The sequence below is a fragment of the Sinohyriopsis cumingii genome, chromosome 14 (assembly GCF_028554795.1).
Source record: "Sinohyriopsis cumingii isolate HCF-2022 chromosome 14, ASM2855479v2, whole genome shotgun sequence".
Taxonomy (NCBI): Eukaryota; Metazoa; Mollusca; class Bivalvia; order Unionida; family Unionidae; genus Sinohyriopsis; species Sinohyriopsis cumingii.
In genome coordinates this window covers 34,575,767-34,591,940 of record NC_142974.1, presented here as the reverse complement: position 1 = coordinate 34,591,940, position 16,174 = coordinate 34,575,767, and the positions used below count along the sequence as shown (strand labels likewise).

The 16,174-nt window shown below is 35.1% G+C and overlaps 1 protein-coding gene across 1 annotated transcript in view; it reads right to left on the bottom strand.

Moving 5' to 3' along the window:
• Positions 1-2,525: 2,525 nt before the first annotated feature.
• Positions 2,526-16,174, bottom strand: part of LOC149783551 (uncharacterized) — a 73,789-nt gene continuing 60,140 nt past the window's right edge. Inside the window, exons 8-10 of the mRNA XM_089931818.1 lie at positions 7,687-7,814; positions 5,801-5,861; positions 2,526-3,582 (exon numbers count right to left, since the gene is read on the bottom strand). Of these exons, the coding sequence (XP_089787944.1) occupies positions 3,481-3,582; positions 5,801-5,861; positions 7,687-7,814 (291 nt within the window). The 3' untranslated portion in view covers positions 2,526-3,480. The remainder of the gene's footprint in view (positions 3,583-5,800; positions 5,862-7,686; positions 7,815-16,174) is intronic.

Genomic DNA, 16,174 nt, shown 5'->3' with positions numbered 1-16,174 from the left:
TTCAAGTATGCTTACATATGCCACATTAATATGTAGTTCAAACATGCTTACATATGCCACATGAATATGTAGTTCAAACATGCTTACATATGCCACATTAATATGTAGTTCAAACATGCTTACATATGCCACATGAATATGTAGTTCAAACATGCTTACATATGCCACCTGAATATGTAGTTCAAACATGCTTACATATGCCACCTGAATATGTAGTTCAAGCATGCTTACATATGCCACCTGAATATGTAGTTCAAGTATGCTTACATATGCCACATTAATATGTAGTTCAAACATGCTTACATATGCCACATTAATATGTAGTTTAAACATGCTTACATATGCCACATGAATATGTAGTTCAAACATGCTTACATATGCCACCTGAATATGTAGTTCAAGTATGCTTACATATGCCACATTAATATGTAGTTCAAACATGCTTACATATGCCACATTAATATGTAGTTCAAACATGCTTACATATGCCACATGAATATGCAGTTCAAACATGCTTACATATGCCACATTAATACATTGGACAATTATACTTCCATCTAACACAATACTATACATCCCTTTATTAAAGCATATACATTGGTATTATATAGCTAAATCACATTTCATATTCATACTCATGACGCAATCATTGTGCTCATAACTTATGCAAATATAGCCCGATCATTTATGTATGTACTGCATTAATATATAGCCCAATTATAATTTCAGCTACAGCATTAATATATAGTCCAGTCATAGTGCATATACCGTATTTAAAGACAAATCACACTGCTAATAAAACACGATATACGGCATAGCATAGTTTCTATACAAAATTATTTAAGACCTTGAAACTAAGAAGTCCTTTTTTATGATATTGATGATACAATCCTTACTTAGCATTCATGTTAGATTGCTGAAAAGAGATGATGTTGATACTAAAATATTTTACCAAATAAAATCATCCTGGCTGCTCATTTTATTAACAATATAGTTTATGCGTGCTAGAGGAAATACGGGTTATTACCCAAGAAGTGCAACAGCAGAGACAATCTTTAAAAATGCATTTATGTTGGGCACCTTTCGGGTCACCTGATCCAAAGTAAAAGCAGCAACTGTTCCTTAACTTCTCTTTTTACTCAGGTATTGTTATAAAGAATATTTTTAAGTGATAAGACCAGGATATAACATTATTATTAGGTACGCCCAAACCTTTAACACATCTAGCATATTCAACTTTGTACCATTTGCTTCTGTGTATAATTATCTACATTTGGCTACTTCTCGTACTGAGGATATGCACATTAGATTTATGTAATTTTAAGCTACCTTCATTGTTTATATATATATATATATATATATATATATATATATATATATATATATATATATATATATATAAAACATGTTGTAAATGTACATCCAGTTCTTAACATTGATAACATGTGTATGGTTAACGTAATAGTATGTAACATCTACATTCGTAGAGTCTATCACAATGAAAAGTGTTTCCAACACTTTAGAAAATCATTTATACCATATGAATTAGAGAAATCCTAACATAAATATATGTTGTACTCCGATTTAAATGTCGTTAAAATGGGAGAACCATATCTCCAACAAACTGCTTGAAATCTGCATTAATATTAATTGAAAAGCACCGCAATGTAGGTTTTGTAACCTTTCACCTTGATATGGTGTGTAGCAAAACTTTACGGGATTAACAATATTAAAATATTTACCTAGATCTAAGAAGAAAACCGTTAGTTAATTTCCCGTCGTCAATATCATTTTAGCTGTAATCAATCACAGCGAAGATTTTGTCGGTAATCTAACTGAGATATAATTTTGTTCATAAAAAATGTCATGAAATAAGCTGAAACATGTCTTGAATTCGGTTAACAATGGTAGAACAAAGAAAGGTGGGTAATGTTATAATGCATGACTTTTAAAGGGAGATAATTCAAGCTTCTGTTAAATTATTTACAAAAGTATTTCTGCTTATGAGCATATATTAAATAGGTCAGTCAGCAAATGATGATTGTAATTTATTGGCAGCTTTAAGAGCTGCACCGACATGTCAAAGCAGGTTAACTTTGAATTCTATATGTATATTGTACAAATTGGTTTTGAAGAAAATTAATAACATTTTTGGTATGTGAATCAAAGGTTTCATTTGATATACCTTCAATCTCCGGTAGTGATGACGAAAATTATTATCGTAGGTGCATATTGCAAATGAATATGGACCAATACACTGAAATGTACAGGACAGATACAAGAAAAGCAAAACAATAGCAGGCCATTTTGGGTCTTAGAGATTAATCATAATATTTATAGGTACACAATTTGGTCTATGGTGCTTCAAGTGTCCGTACAAAAGACTGGCATATGCGTACGCATAGAATTCGAAATGAATGCAAAACAACAGTGACCACTTAAAGTACTACCATAAAACTGCATGACATAAACTTTCCAGAGGATTCAATATGAATAAATGATTTAAGGGATATCTATCACTAACATCAAGAAATGCACGTGTATGGAAACTGTGAGACACAAATATCGATAGTGTCGTGTGACTGGAGGAGAATACTGACATGGAAATATCTGCTTCTTTGCTACAAATAAAAGTTTCTTAAGTAGGAAAAATAGATGTTTCTCACTGAGCAAAATTGGAAAGCTAAAAGTTAAGTCATCTAAAAAGAGTTTTATTCCTTGTTAAACCGTTGCAAAGTCAGTATTATATCACAATGTGCTTTACGATTGTGTTTCCTACACAAATAAACCTACTCCTCTCTCTCTCTCTCTCTCTCTCTCACAACACTAAATTTACAGATATGGATCTATTTTGCGAGGTAAAGGATGCCGAAAATGAACTGAGACATACAGAGACCTGAATATAGCATCGTAAAACATGGAGTTCATGTATGTTTTAACTGTAAAATTGCTAGACATTTGTTGATAGTGTCGAGTCAACTATATGGATTCATCATCGCGTGTATGGGAATTTCGAACGTAGGGAAGATTAACAGGATTGTGTTTTGGTAAGTGTGACCTAAAATATGTTTCAACGTTTGCTATGTTTTCGCCGTGATGAGACCATTGAAACTGTTAATAGAGCCACAAAGAACAAATAATACTTAAACAGGTGTAACAAAACAGCAGACATGTACGTAATCTTGAATAATATCGCCGAGAAGTTTACTATTTTAAGCGACTAACTGAATTAATTTTAAAAAGTTACATTTGATGTATGAATAAAAAGAAATATAGTAGGAATGAAACGACTCAATAAGGGACGACGAAATGTATATTTACATGACAGCCATTTTGGCTCCACTATAGGATGGTCATGACTCGTTTAGTAGAATGCTACACTTAACCGTGGCGAAATAAAATCATAACAAAATAATGTTTTCTCCTCAGAGTACTGAACGTTGTTTAAAACAATATTGTGCTGCATCTTGGATTGCGTAGTCAGTTAGTGAAATCATTAAGAGCTTCCGTCAACATGTCAATCGTTGCGGGGCTCTTAATTTGCAGATCCTTCCTGAGGCACTTGTAGAAACTTTCTGGAGCCTGGAAACATATAAAAATGTCCTAGTACGTATAACCAGGTCATGTTCGAAACGAGCATTCAAATTTTTATATTTTTCTTGCTTACCTGATTCATTATTGGAGACTGTATTGAACTTTAGACAAGTATTGTCGTACATTACAATATGATATACCTTTGTAGTGGGATGGGATCGTCTACATGTTATGATTTTCAAACTATTTACACAAGCAGACATTGAAAGTATATAATCCAGCATATATTATTGCAAGAAATTTATCTTCTGCCACATTCGCACGGTTTTTGTTTCCACACTTTATAATAATACCTGTACGATTCGGTAATTTCTTCTTAAATAGTACAAGTTCCGCGTTTCAGCAAACGAATTCATTGTTTGCACAACCTCACATACAGTTAATGTATAATGTATCTTATGTCATCTTGTTATAAATTGCAAGCCAGGCATACACATTATCCAACAAAGCTAATGCGGTTTGACAATTTAGAAGTGTCATCATATCGTTGGTAAGCATATGAATATGGGCATAATCAAGCTAGTGATAGACCTACAAGTCCTGGCACAAATGGTAATTACTACGTAACCAACTTGTCCCGCTCCTGGTGCTGTTTCTGAACAATAAGTTAAGCATTTCTGAACAGAAATGAAGAAAACAATCTGCATATATATATCAGTATATATATATATATATATATATATATATATATATATATATATATATATATATATATATATATATACCACCACGTCGGCCAGTTCAGATAATTCTGTGCAACGATACGACATTCCTGTAAACATTGGATCACATGTTGTTTTTGGTCGAATATCCAATTTGTTTCAAGAAAGAACGATAGTCCTCTTATGAAGGAAGCGATATTCATAAAGTGTACTCCTTTACCGTCTTGAACTTGTAACCCAGAGAAACCTATTTACTATTTATCTTTTAGAATCATAAACAAATACATTATACAACAAATGGAAATGTATACCTGGAAACAATACAGCATTTTAATCAAAGTTTCCAATTTTACAAGAAGGTGTCCCACACGTAGTTTTATCGTCTGCCATACAATATGTCGACTTGCCGCTAGAAAGGGATTTTCAAGAAACTCCCAGGCATATAGTCTGTTTCTAAATTTTTAAAATTCTTTTCCCATAAATGAAAAGTTGTAAACACATTGCATCCTATTCATTGTTAGTTCTCTTCAGCATAATATATTTTTTTTTAAATACTGAACTTTACTATTTTGTTTTACACGATCAGTTTAGTTTGCTTAGTATATCTTGTTATTTATTGGCATTGTTACGTTGAACATTGCAAAACCGGCTATAAGCCTGACCTAATTACTCGACCGAAATACTGACAGAAACAGCCCAAAAGTAATGTATTTCATTTCCATAGCCTAATTAATAAACATTACATCTTTTCAAAGCTATGCGCAGAATAGACCGACATATCGCGAGTCACGAAAACACATGGGTGGTATGCGGTGTCCAAAATGAATATTATTTTGTAAAGAATATTATGGTGACAATTGCCTCTTTTCAAATGGTATGCAGTGCAGTATTTTATTTTCGTCAATTGGGCGAATACGGTGTGTAATTTGTTTCAGTATTGCTTCAGTATTGGTGACGGAAACCTTAAACCTTAGGTGCCCAGAAATGCCCGACAGCATATATATATATATATATATATATATATATATATATATATATATATATATATATATATATATATATATATATATATATATATATATATATATATATATATATATATATATATATATATATATATATATATATATATATATATATATATATATATATATATATACATACATACATGAGCAAGGAAGATACAACAATCTAACAAAATTAAAATAAAATGGAACAATTAATTGCACATATTGACCACCAAAGACATTATTGCCAGAGTAGAGAGCATTTATATGCCTCAGAATTATGGTAACTAATATCCTGTCTCGCGACAAGGAAACAGTATTCAAAGACTCTGGAATAACCGAAATTCTAAAGCTAATGTATGCGTTCTAGCGACTTAGATAAAGGTTTCTTAGCTTTTATAGCTGAGAAACTGTAAATAACTTTACATTAATTTGGTCCAATGGAGAGTGAGGTTATTATGTCAACATAACTTACACTGGTGTTACCAAAGAAGACTTAATAGTACATGGCAATATGATTAATATGTATCGTTATACCTTGTCTTTCATTGCGATCAATCCTGCTAGGTCTCTTCCTGTCAGTTGCCCAAGCTCTTTCCTAAAAGTCAAATACAACTTCAATATTTTACATTATTTCATTACAATGTAGTTGATTTTGCGTTCAGCTCAGTGAGTGATATTGAGGCAATAAGACTTGAATAAATATTACTTTTGCAAACGTAAAATGTTTTTCTTAGCTATTTAATTTATATTAAAATGCTTCAATGCGAAACCACTCTTACGATCACAATATGACTACATCATTAGTCAGGTTATTTAGATCAGTGTACAAAATTCAAGCGATATTCAGCAGACTTGAGCCTGCTTCTCCTCTTTGGGGTTTGATCACACAGCGAATTGATTATGTTAGATAGTATACAGACCATAGCAACTTGAGTCAAAATACAAGGGGAGATAATAAATAATTTACTTAATATCGACAAAACCTTTACCAATGGCTTTTGTATAAATAAGTTTGCTCTCAACATGTTAACGAACGTTCCTGATACTTAAATAAAATGTTTATATTTGTATGTATCTATCTGGCAACATTTCTACGATTTTTATTTTATTTTATACTTTTATGTTAATGATATAAACAAGACAATTAAAACCAAGAATAATCCGTAGTAACTCTGCATGTACATATATAAACAGACAAATGTCAGTATGATATATCAATTTAGGGTCACTGAATCGCTTTCTTGTCAAACACTATACACTTCAAATATATGTCATACAATTGTACATTTGGAAAATCGAGTACAAGACTGGATTTTATATCTTAAGTAAATATTTGGGTTTAATTATGTAAATAAATTTCTTTCAAAGTAGATTGCTTTCATCTAAAATTTTATGTATAATCTATGCATTTTAGCATTATCAAGATGAAAATCTGAACGAGGAGAGAAGGAACATAACCTAATATATAAGCATAGTTTTAAATAGTGATTGTCATATATGAAGGTAGAAGTTAAGACCGGTTCCACGAGGTGGCAATCGTGTAAGTATCTTCTTGAAGTTCGGTATTTATATGTTATATGTACGATTTTCTCTGTTAATCGGCATAATGGTTCAGTAACTCTTCATAACCTTGTCAAATTGAATCACTTATCTCACTTATATAATTCTGTGAATCATACTTTTATATCAAGAAGGTTCTTAGTCATCCGTTCTATAACTTTACCAACAATGAGAGGAAACCTGGTTAAAGTCAAATGCCGCAAATACGTATATTTGTATTACTGAAATCCATTTAAGGAACAACATTTGCACTAGCTGGGAAGCTAAATTCGAAAATGATCCTGATATTCTTCGCTTCAATGATTCTGTACCTTAAAACAAGCTCCACAAGAAGTGGTCACTTAATATTATAGTGTATTGTTAAATAATAGAATATATTTTGAACATCATGTCAGCTTATCGAATACAACTATCAATCAAAATGTGTGAATGAATAAACCGTTTTTTTTATATATTTCTGTCCAGATTTGGAGTACTTCTTTCTGTTAAGTCAATAATCATATGCTTAGCTGTTTTCTCTTTAAGCTTCCAAGACAATACAAACATGCATCGTTTAGTTCGCTTTCATCTTTTATTCTCAACGCCCATTTATTGTTCTGAGGAAATCATTGCACAGAAAAACAAACGAGATATCTCTTTAGCTTTTGCTTGGCGAGAATATCCGCCATCAACATTACTAGGAACCTTATATTATGTATTATACTTTATGTGATCACAAAGTAAAAAATAATATCAGTAACGTGCCAAGTAGTATTTTTTCAACCATTTGATGAATATAAATTTTATGTAATAAGCTAGTTTGACTTAATAATATATCAGCGTCAGTTTCAAATGCTCCATTTGGTACATTAGTTTCCTACCTGGAAAGATTGTGTTTCTTTATCCAATTGTTTACATCAGTGGATGTCCAATTCCGTATTGAAATCACGGTTTCTTTTGGTGCAGAGTGTGGAGCGGTCCGGGTAGTGTCTGCTACATCTGATTCCGCCTATGACAAAATAAAATGAATTAAAAGCACTTTCCTCTTCTCGTGGGTGAGGTGCGTTTTTTTATTTATGTAAAGGTAGCAGCAAATGTGGCACCACCTTATGTTTAAATGCAAAACAAACGGAACGGCCAATATTTTTGGGAGGTTTCTGTTATAACCATACTGTAATCCTAACACGAAATGCTGAAAAGTGACCAATGTCTTGCAAAGGTGTCTGCAATAAAAGATGATGTAACTAATTTTCGGCTTGCGTTTGTTTGCCATTATATTGGGAAAAACATGTACAATTTTAGATACCTTTTAATTATTGTACTGAATGTAACCATCATTTAATTGATTTTCATTTATTTTTCCCATTGTGTGTGTATATATATATATATATATATATATATATATATATATATATATATATATATATATATATATATATATATATGTGTGTGTGTGTGTGTGTGAGTGTGTGTGTGTGTGTGAGCCAGATCATACGAAATCGGGCTTTACGGCATTAAGCGAGAAACGCATTGAACCCAAATCAAAGTACGTCATAATTACTCGGAAGTGGTTTGCCATTCGCATGTCTGACTGATACTGGACTCAAGAGAAGTGCTTTGCAAATTTGTCATTGATTCTGGAGATGACACTGTATTTAGCGTGTGTTAATCCCTACTATTAAATAAATATTTCAAAACACAGACAGCATGAATAAATGTAGAGAATATAATTGTTAATACATGTATCGCTATAATTCGATTATTCTTTGCTGATCGACGAACAAGTCTGAACTTTATAAACTATATGAATATATATGATATTATGACCTACATAAACTAAAATATCTAAGAATTATTTCATATGTTTGCTATGACTTATACTGTCTATGAAAGTTTGGAGAAAGAACCAGACAAAAGTTCTGTAACGCAAAATAGTGTACAGCGCGTTGAAGAGTTATGCAGGACAAAGGAGATTATGTACAACAATGTAGATTCGGTTGTACAAACGGTAGTTTCACATTGCTATCCGAACGGACCCGGTTCAAATCCCATTGTCGCTTTTCCCACTATTTTTCGTTATTCCTTAAACTCAATGTTAAGTTTAAAAAAGTTGCAATTTTAAACGAATAGTAGATGATCAAATTAATATGTATGTCTTTGATGTTTCAATCAAGGTTTTTATGCAATGAAGGCTTGTAGAAGTTCGTTGTATCCAACAAATAATTAGAAGGTGTAATTAGGAAATAAGCCACGAATAGGCGCAACTTCAAAGTATATTTATCTTTAGGAAACTGAAGTAACAGTGTAGAGCAGTGCAAATTATTTCATTGATTATAAACTTTGTGCTTGTTTGTTTCAAAGGGATTTTTTAGAGGGCATATTCAGATAAAGCATTGTGTCATTCGGTATCATACTTTTTATTTGATGAGAAGTAGTCAAAGATATTATCGGCATATTTACATTAACAACATTTTTTTCTAGATTTTTGGGAAAATGTCCACGACCTCAAACTCAAATAAAATGAAACAAAAAAATTAGTAACTAAAAAGTGACGTTTTGAAGAAAAAATTAATTGTTTGTTGAATCTATTTGTGTTTTGTGTGTAAACTGTGTTTGTTATTTATGTAAAGGAAGATATATTTGCGGAACACTTTGGTAGGGTTCATGCATCCAACTATCATTCTCCCTCGTTACTATCTGACGATGTTGGTTTCCAGACGATGTTTTCGTAATGTGAAAAACATGCACCCCGATGACGAAGAATCCGACAGTGAGGAGGAAGTCATGAATAATAAATCTGACGACGTAGTCATTGAAAACAAACCAACATAAAACTGACGTCAGTAAAAAGATAGTACGCAATTTTATCACAAAATGTTTCAGTTGCGAATAACATCGTATTTCACGTCAGAACTAATATACAGTTTATGACTAAATTTTAAACATGAGGAGAACGCTTAAAGTTTGCAAGAGAAACCTTATGATATCGCCCAGCTGATGGAGATACTACCTAACAGTGGAATGACTCGAAGGAATATCTCGCCCAGCTCTTCAAGCCCATGCGAGGCACAGGGCACTTTGTGTATCAAAAATTTATGTCACAGAGCGTTACCGACCTCACGCACCATGTGTAATGTTTGGAAAGAATGCCTCTAATCAGAAGGAGATCCCTTAAATATTATGAAGGTCCAGGATAAGATGAACAAGCGTTCAGACCTGATGAAGAGTGCAGACATTCTCAAGAATATGTTTCAAAAATGTAACAGGATTTGTCAGCCTCTGCTATCAGTTATATCATGTCTAAGAACCCCAGAGGAGTGAGGAGCTTTATGTTGTTCTTTAGCAAACTTTTAGCTAGTCTGTGCTATATAAATGAAATATAATTGCGGCATTACATTACTATATATTTATTGTTTTCACTTGAGTATGTTCAAATGAAAAAGATCGTGTCACAGAAGAATATGTCATACCTCCAATATTCTATCCATCACATAGTTAAAGGATATACATATCAATAACAAAAGCTGCATCATACATATTGAACCTAGTTAACTAAAAGTTCAGTATTTAATCACTAGACATTGTTTCACGACATGAAACAAGATTTAATGAGACATTGCAGATAGATCTGTTTTTGTAACGAACTAAACTATTCCGTTACGATTTGAGCGACAGTACCTTAACGTCATGACGTGGCACTCTGAAACAGGATACATTTCCTCTTAAAACTATGGAAAAAAACTGACTCAATGTGCTGTTAACATTTATATTACTATAATTTCAAGACATTTCTTTATCATAAAATGGAAAATAAGTACATATCTAAATTTTATCTCATATGGCCGGTTTTCCATCTGTATTCCATCAAGTTTAATAAAAGCGAAATCAGGTTACTAATCATTCTCAAAAACACATCATTTAATCCAATAACTCATTGCTGATGTTCGCGGAAACACATAATTCCACTACATAAATCTGTTACCGAACAAGTGAGTAGGCTTGCCAAAGCCTCATCTTTTACATTTGAGCGCAGATATGACCAAAATAAATGAACAAAGTCCTAATAGGTGAAATCAAATTGTTAAAACCTTTGGCTTCAACATTTTTCTCTCAAGGATGCCGATGCTACTGCTCTGTGAATTTATTATCTACGCCACATGAGAATCATTGTATTGCTGAAATAAATTATTTCCTTCGTCAAGCGGAAACTTATTGTACTGTGCCACCTGACGGTATATTGTTTCACTTTCCGCACAATATTGCCTTATAGCCAGTCTATAAACGTAGACACTCGTCTCTACATCATTGAATGGTGCATACAAATACGCGTATAGTATATAGAATAAACATAGTGTGTTTTACAAATAGAAATATCTGATTCTCCGTCCTTTGTGAATGTTAGAATCCAAAAGGGATAAACTGATACATCGTTATACACAATGTGTCCGAATGAAAAAGGAAGCATTTTTCTTTCCTAATATTGTCAATAATAAACAAAGCGTCTAGAATCTAAATAGGATCAAACATCACACTGCATTGACCAATAATAGTAGTTAAAGGGGACGATATAGCGACAATGAAAAATACATTACAGAACCCCCTTTGGGACGATATAGCGACAATATTTTTCAGATGGGGTTGTTATATAGGGTAGCGGGTAGCGGGTAGCGGGTTAGTTCACTGGGCATGTTTAGCATCAATGTGAATTGAACATGGAGAACATAGGGTTTGTATACCGACAAGGGACAGTTGGGTTGTTGCATATGGATAATAGGAATGGAATAGGTGAGGTGACGTCACGGTACTGGACATTTGCAAAAATGTCCACCAGGCGTTCTATAAAGTGATATGTCCCGCTCCGCCAATCATTATATCCAGTTATATGTCCCACCCCGCCAAGCATTGTTTTATTCGTAGTGTCACCGCTGATCTATTTTAGCTTACCCGCCCCGCCAAGCGTTTTAGCATTTCACAGTGATATAGCGACAAGGGAAATTGAATAGGTGAGGTGACATCACAGTACTAGACATTAGCAAGGATATCGCAAGGAGATGACCTCAATCGGGCCAAACAGCAAACAGTGACATGGGGTAGCGGGTAAGTTCAGCTAGTTCAGCGGGTATCGGGTGGCGGGTAAGTTCAGCTAGTTCATAGACTATACCAATAAAACAACGCTTAGCGGGGAAGGGACTGACAGGATATAGACACAGACATATAAAACATATACAACACCTAATCTATAAAATCGACTAACAAATTTTGAGACAAGAAAGCAAATCTTTTCGAGGCATACGAGTGGTCCTTAGGGTGGGTCTTTAGGTTTCTTCTATTTTCATAGAAACACCATTATATTATCCACACACGGGAAGAGGAGAAAAAACAAACCGCAGATGTACTATCCGCACAAATGTACGCGATCCCCTACAAAACACTCTCTTTTATCCACAAAAACACACACTCTATTATCCACACAAACCATATGCGTATGCATACAGACACACAAACACACACTCTAATATCCGCACAAACGTATGCGCACGTATACAAACCCAAAATATACTATCGAAAACCCCAATATATATTATTCACACACAGGAAGGAGAAGAAAACCATAATATCTACTATCCACACAAACGTTCGCGAACGCATACAAACCCAAAATATACTATAAAAAAAACAATATCTACTATCCACACACCAGAAGGGGAAAAACCACAATATATACAATCCACATAAACGTACGCTCATTCATACAAACCCCAAATATAATATGCACACACGGGAAGGAGAAAAAATAAACACCAAATATACTATCCACACAAACGTACGCGCACACATACAAACACACACTATACTATGAACACAAACACACTCTACTATCCACTCAAATGTACGCGTACGCATACAAACCCTAATATACTATCCACACAAGGGAAAGGAAAAAAACAAACTCAAAATATGCTATCCGCACAAACACGCATACAAACACACAAATACAAACACACACACACACACACACACACACACACACACACACACACACAATCACATCAGTAAAGGAGTGAGTGTTTATAATCACACTAATCCACACTCACTCAAATTGGCAACTTGAAAAGTCTCTTTTCCAGAGATTTTGTTAACTTTGAGAAGGACTGTATCTTTATAACTTGAAATACACCTGGATAATGCTGGCATCTCCCAGGCCTGACCCAACACATGCAGCGTCTACTCCAGTCCTGCTCCCAAGTTACATTTGTTCTTGGGAGCGCAAACCCCGGTTAAGTGGCCTCATCATCCCAGTCTTTACTTTGTGGGATAGTGAATACTTCCCTCTGTCTTTTGTTTTGCAGTCGGGATGATGAGGTCTTCTTATCTCTAGCACTGGTACTTGTGGCTGTAGCTGACGTTGATGTGATTGTAGTGCTGGTTGTCGTGCTGGTTGTAATGGTGTAGGCGTCCTTACCTCAGGCTTGACCTCACACAGAGGTCTCAGCATGAGTTGAGGCAGGATTTTTCTTCCTTTTCTTTCTACTTTCTCCTCTCCTCCTTTCCCTCTTCTATTCTCGTACTTTCTACAATTGCCTCCATAGCAGTTCGTCAAGGAAGCGCCTGGCATACTCCAGGTGCATTTAGAGTTCCAAGAGTTTTGTGATTCTGCTGCTCATTTGTTCACAAATGATTAATCAACGATGGATAGCCAGACTAACGAGCACTGCCACTTGTATTTGTCAAGCACGGACGTGAAGGAAAACATCCCTACGATGTTTTGTTGGGTCAAAATACTATAGAGTTGATTTAAGGGTGAGGGATAGAAAGAAATCAAAGACCATGTATCATGAGGAAAAATTTAAAACAAACGACATTTTCTATTCAAACAACAAACAACCAACAACTAACAAGAAAACAAAACAAATCATTTTTGACAAGGTTGACAACATTGTGAAGTGAAGTGAGACTTCCAATGATGGCTAAAGCTAAAGACAATAGATAACCATAATGGTCACAAAACCATCAATCTACTTTGTCATCGTTTCTAGAAGAGGGACGATCAAAATAAGTCACAAATGTTCTAAAGAATATCCAAAACTGCATCGATGAAGAAAGTACACAAAATATTGTATACACACCATCGAATCTGTGCTTTGTAATTTCACATTATTGAATCGTGTCGTCTGTGCATTTCTTCTCATAAAGTCGATGATGTCGTCTTCCAAAGGTGGCAATCCATACGAATCAAAATACTCCAGATATACTTATTTAGGAACGTAGACGGCTACCAAGTGGGTTTCTGGGAGATGACTGTCGTCCGTGTTGATGACATAAGCTTGATGGACTTTAGGTGAGCGATGAGGCAGTTGATCTTTAGCATACACGACAGGATTCCAAGAAGCAGTTTGTAAACTGTTGTTCAAAAAGTAATAATGTTCCCATGTATCCATTGTTGTGATGTCTTGTTTTCTAGTTTGTTTTTCACGGGTAATGATAAGTCATCAATTCAATCGTAACATTTTGCTTTAAAATCTCTGACAAGTAACCGTTTCTTCGCTTCTTCTCAGCACTCTTAGCCAAGACAGCTTCTATGCGATGGATCTCTGGATCCAGCAATGGAGGAGAGGAATGATAACGCAAGTCTTTATACCAATGATGCAATACGGCTTCTTCCGAGATGAGACTCCAAGCTTCGTCCAGATGCTCGTCCAAGTTTTCTTCTTGACTCAGCATCAGACATTTATCGTGTTGAATTTGACTGCGATGATCCATAGCAATCTTAATTGATCAATTCCGTAATTTTTTCTGCCAGGTGTTTGACAAACAGGAGAATAAATGTTCTTTTTCTTCTGGCCATCTGGACTTTATCACTATGATCTCTTCGTCTTTGTGTTTGGGTTCAACTTTCACGGTATCCTCCCATTCCATTTCCATAGATTCTCCACTATTCAAAGAGGGATTACAGTCTTCCATTGCTTATAATAGTCTAGAATGACTTCTCTCAAACTGTTGATTTCTATCGTATTATCAAATTCGGCATACAGGATGACGTTAACCGTCTCAAGGAGGGCATTCGCAAACTGAAGTTCTACAAGGATCTGTCCTGATATTATATAGTGGAAATGTCCCTCGTCGCTGCCTTGGTCTGGAGTGAAATCAAAAGCGTTCAAAGCGTAGCCTCCTGCATAATCTTCGTGCGTAATGCTGTGACTGGTGTTGGTTCCTAACTGTCCGGTGGCTTCGTACAGGGATAGGTACGACCTCAGGTAGTTCATCTTGACACTAAAATCAGGTTGCAAGGGTCTGGTACACATGGTCTTGCCATCGCGACTGACTTTCATATTTGACACGTTGTAGTGATGAAAAGGATTTTGACTGTGATCTCCGTTGAAGGCTGCATTGCTCACGATACCAATGGTTAATTGATTGGGTGCCTGTCTTTGGAACAGATGACCGTGGATATTGGATCATAGCCCAGTGGAAATGGTGAATGTTTTTACTTCCACGCGTCGTATCGGATACCTGGCGGTCATTCTGCTCAAAACATGACTGATGTCGTTTCCCACTTGCACGTAGAGTCTGGCTTCCTCGATGTAGGTTTTATATTCGGTAGCACCAGCCATCAAATGGAAAGCGGTACTGCTGCGATTGAGTCCCAGGCGAACACCCAAACCGTTCAGCAAATACTTCTCTTGTAACCACATGTCCAAATGAAAGCGTTCATCAGTTCTAAACTTCGGCTTCCAGCAATGATTTGACGTGCATATAATCCCTTATTGGTGCACTATTTTTCTGCCACCTCATCGAACTTGCCCGCTGTGTCAGGTTTCCATACAACGCAAGCATCCGGATGTGTGTTTTAGCTTCTTTTCTGTACGTCAAGAGATTTTCCAGGTACGCTCGATAAGGGTAATTATCCATGCTTCTGCTGACCAGTTTGTTATTCAAGTAATGCATGAAAGTGTTGTAGGAAGCTACTGCCTCATCGGCATCTAGATCGCTACAAGCCGTTTCGTTCACTTTGACTTTCAGGTACAAGTAACTACTGTTCAGATCGATGTAATCTTCGGGCTATCCTTTCATTTCAATGTCGATGGGAGCTGAGGCCGTCAAAGAGGAGATGGGATGAAATTCTACCCATTGGGATTCTTGCATCATCATTATAGTGAGTGGTATTGCAAATAGATCTAGGTTCAACTTGGAACAGGCGCAAGTCTCTCAATGCATCATTTTCTTTCTTTCTTTTTCTCTCCCTTTTTTAATAATCAAAAGCGTTTAAGTCTCGGACGGTTCTTCTTTTCTTAGTCTTTCTGGCTCTGAGAGTCGGACGGTTTCTGAAGGGGCGTTTTCGTCGCCTCTTTCTGCCTTGTCCTTGCTGTG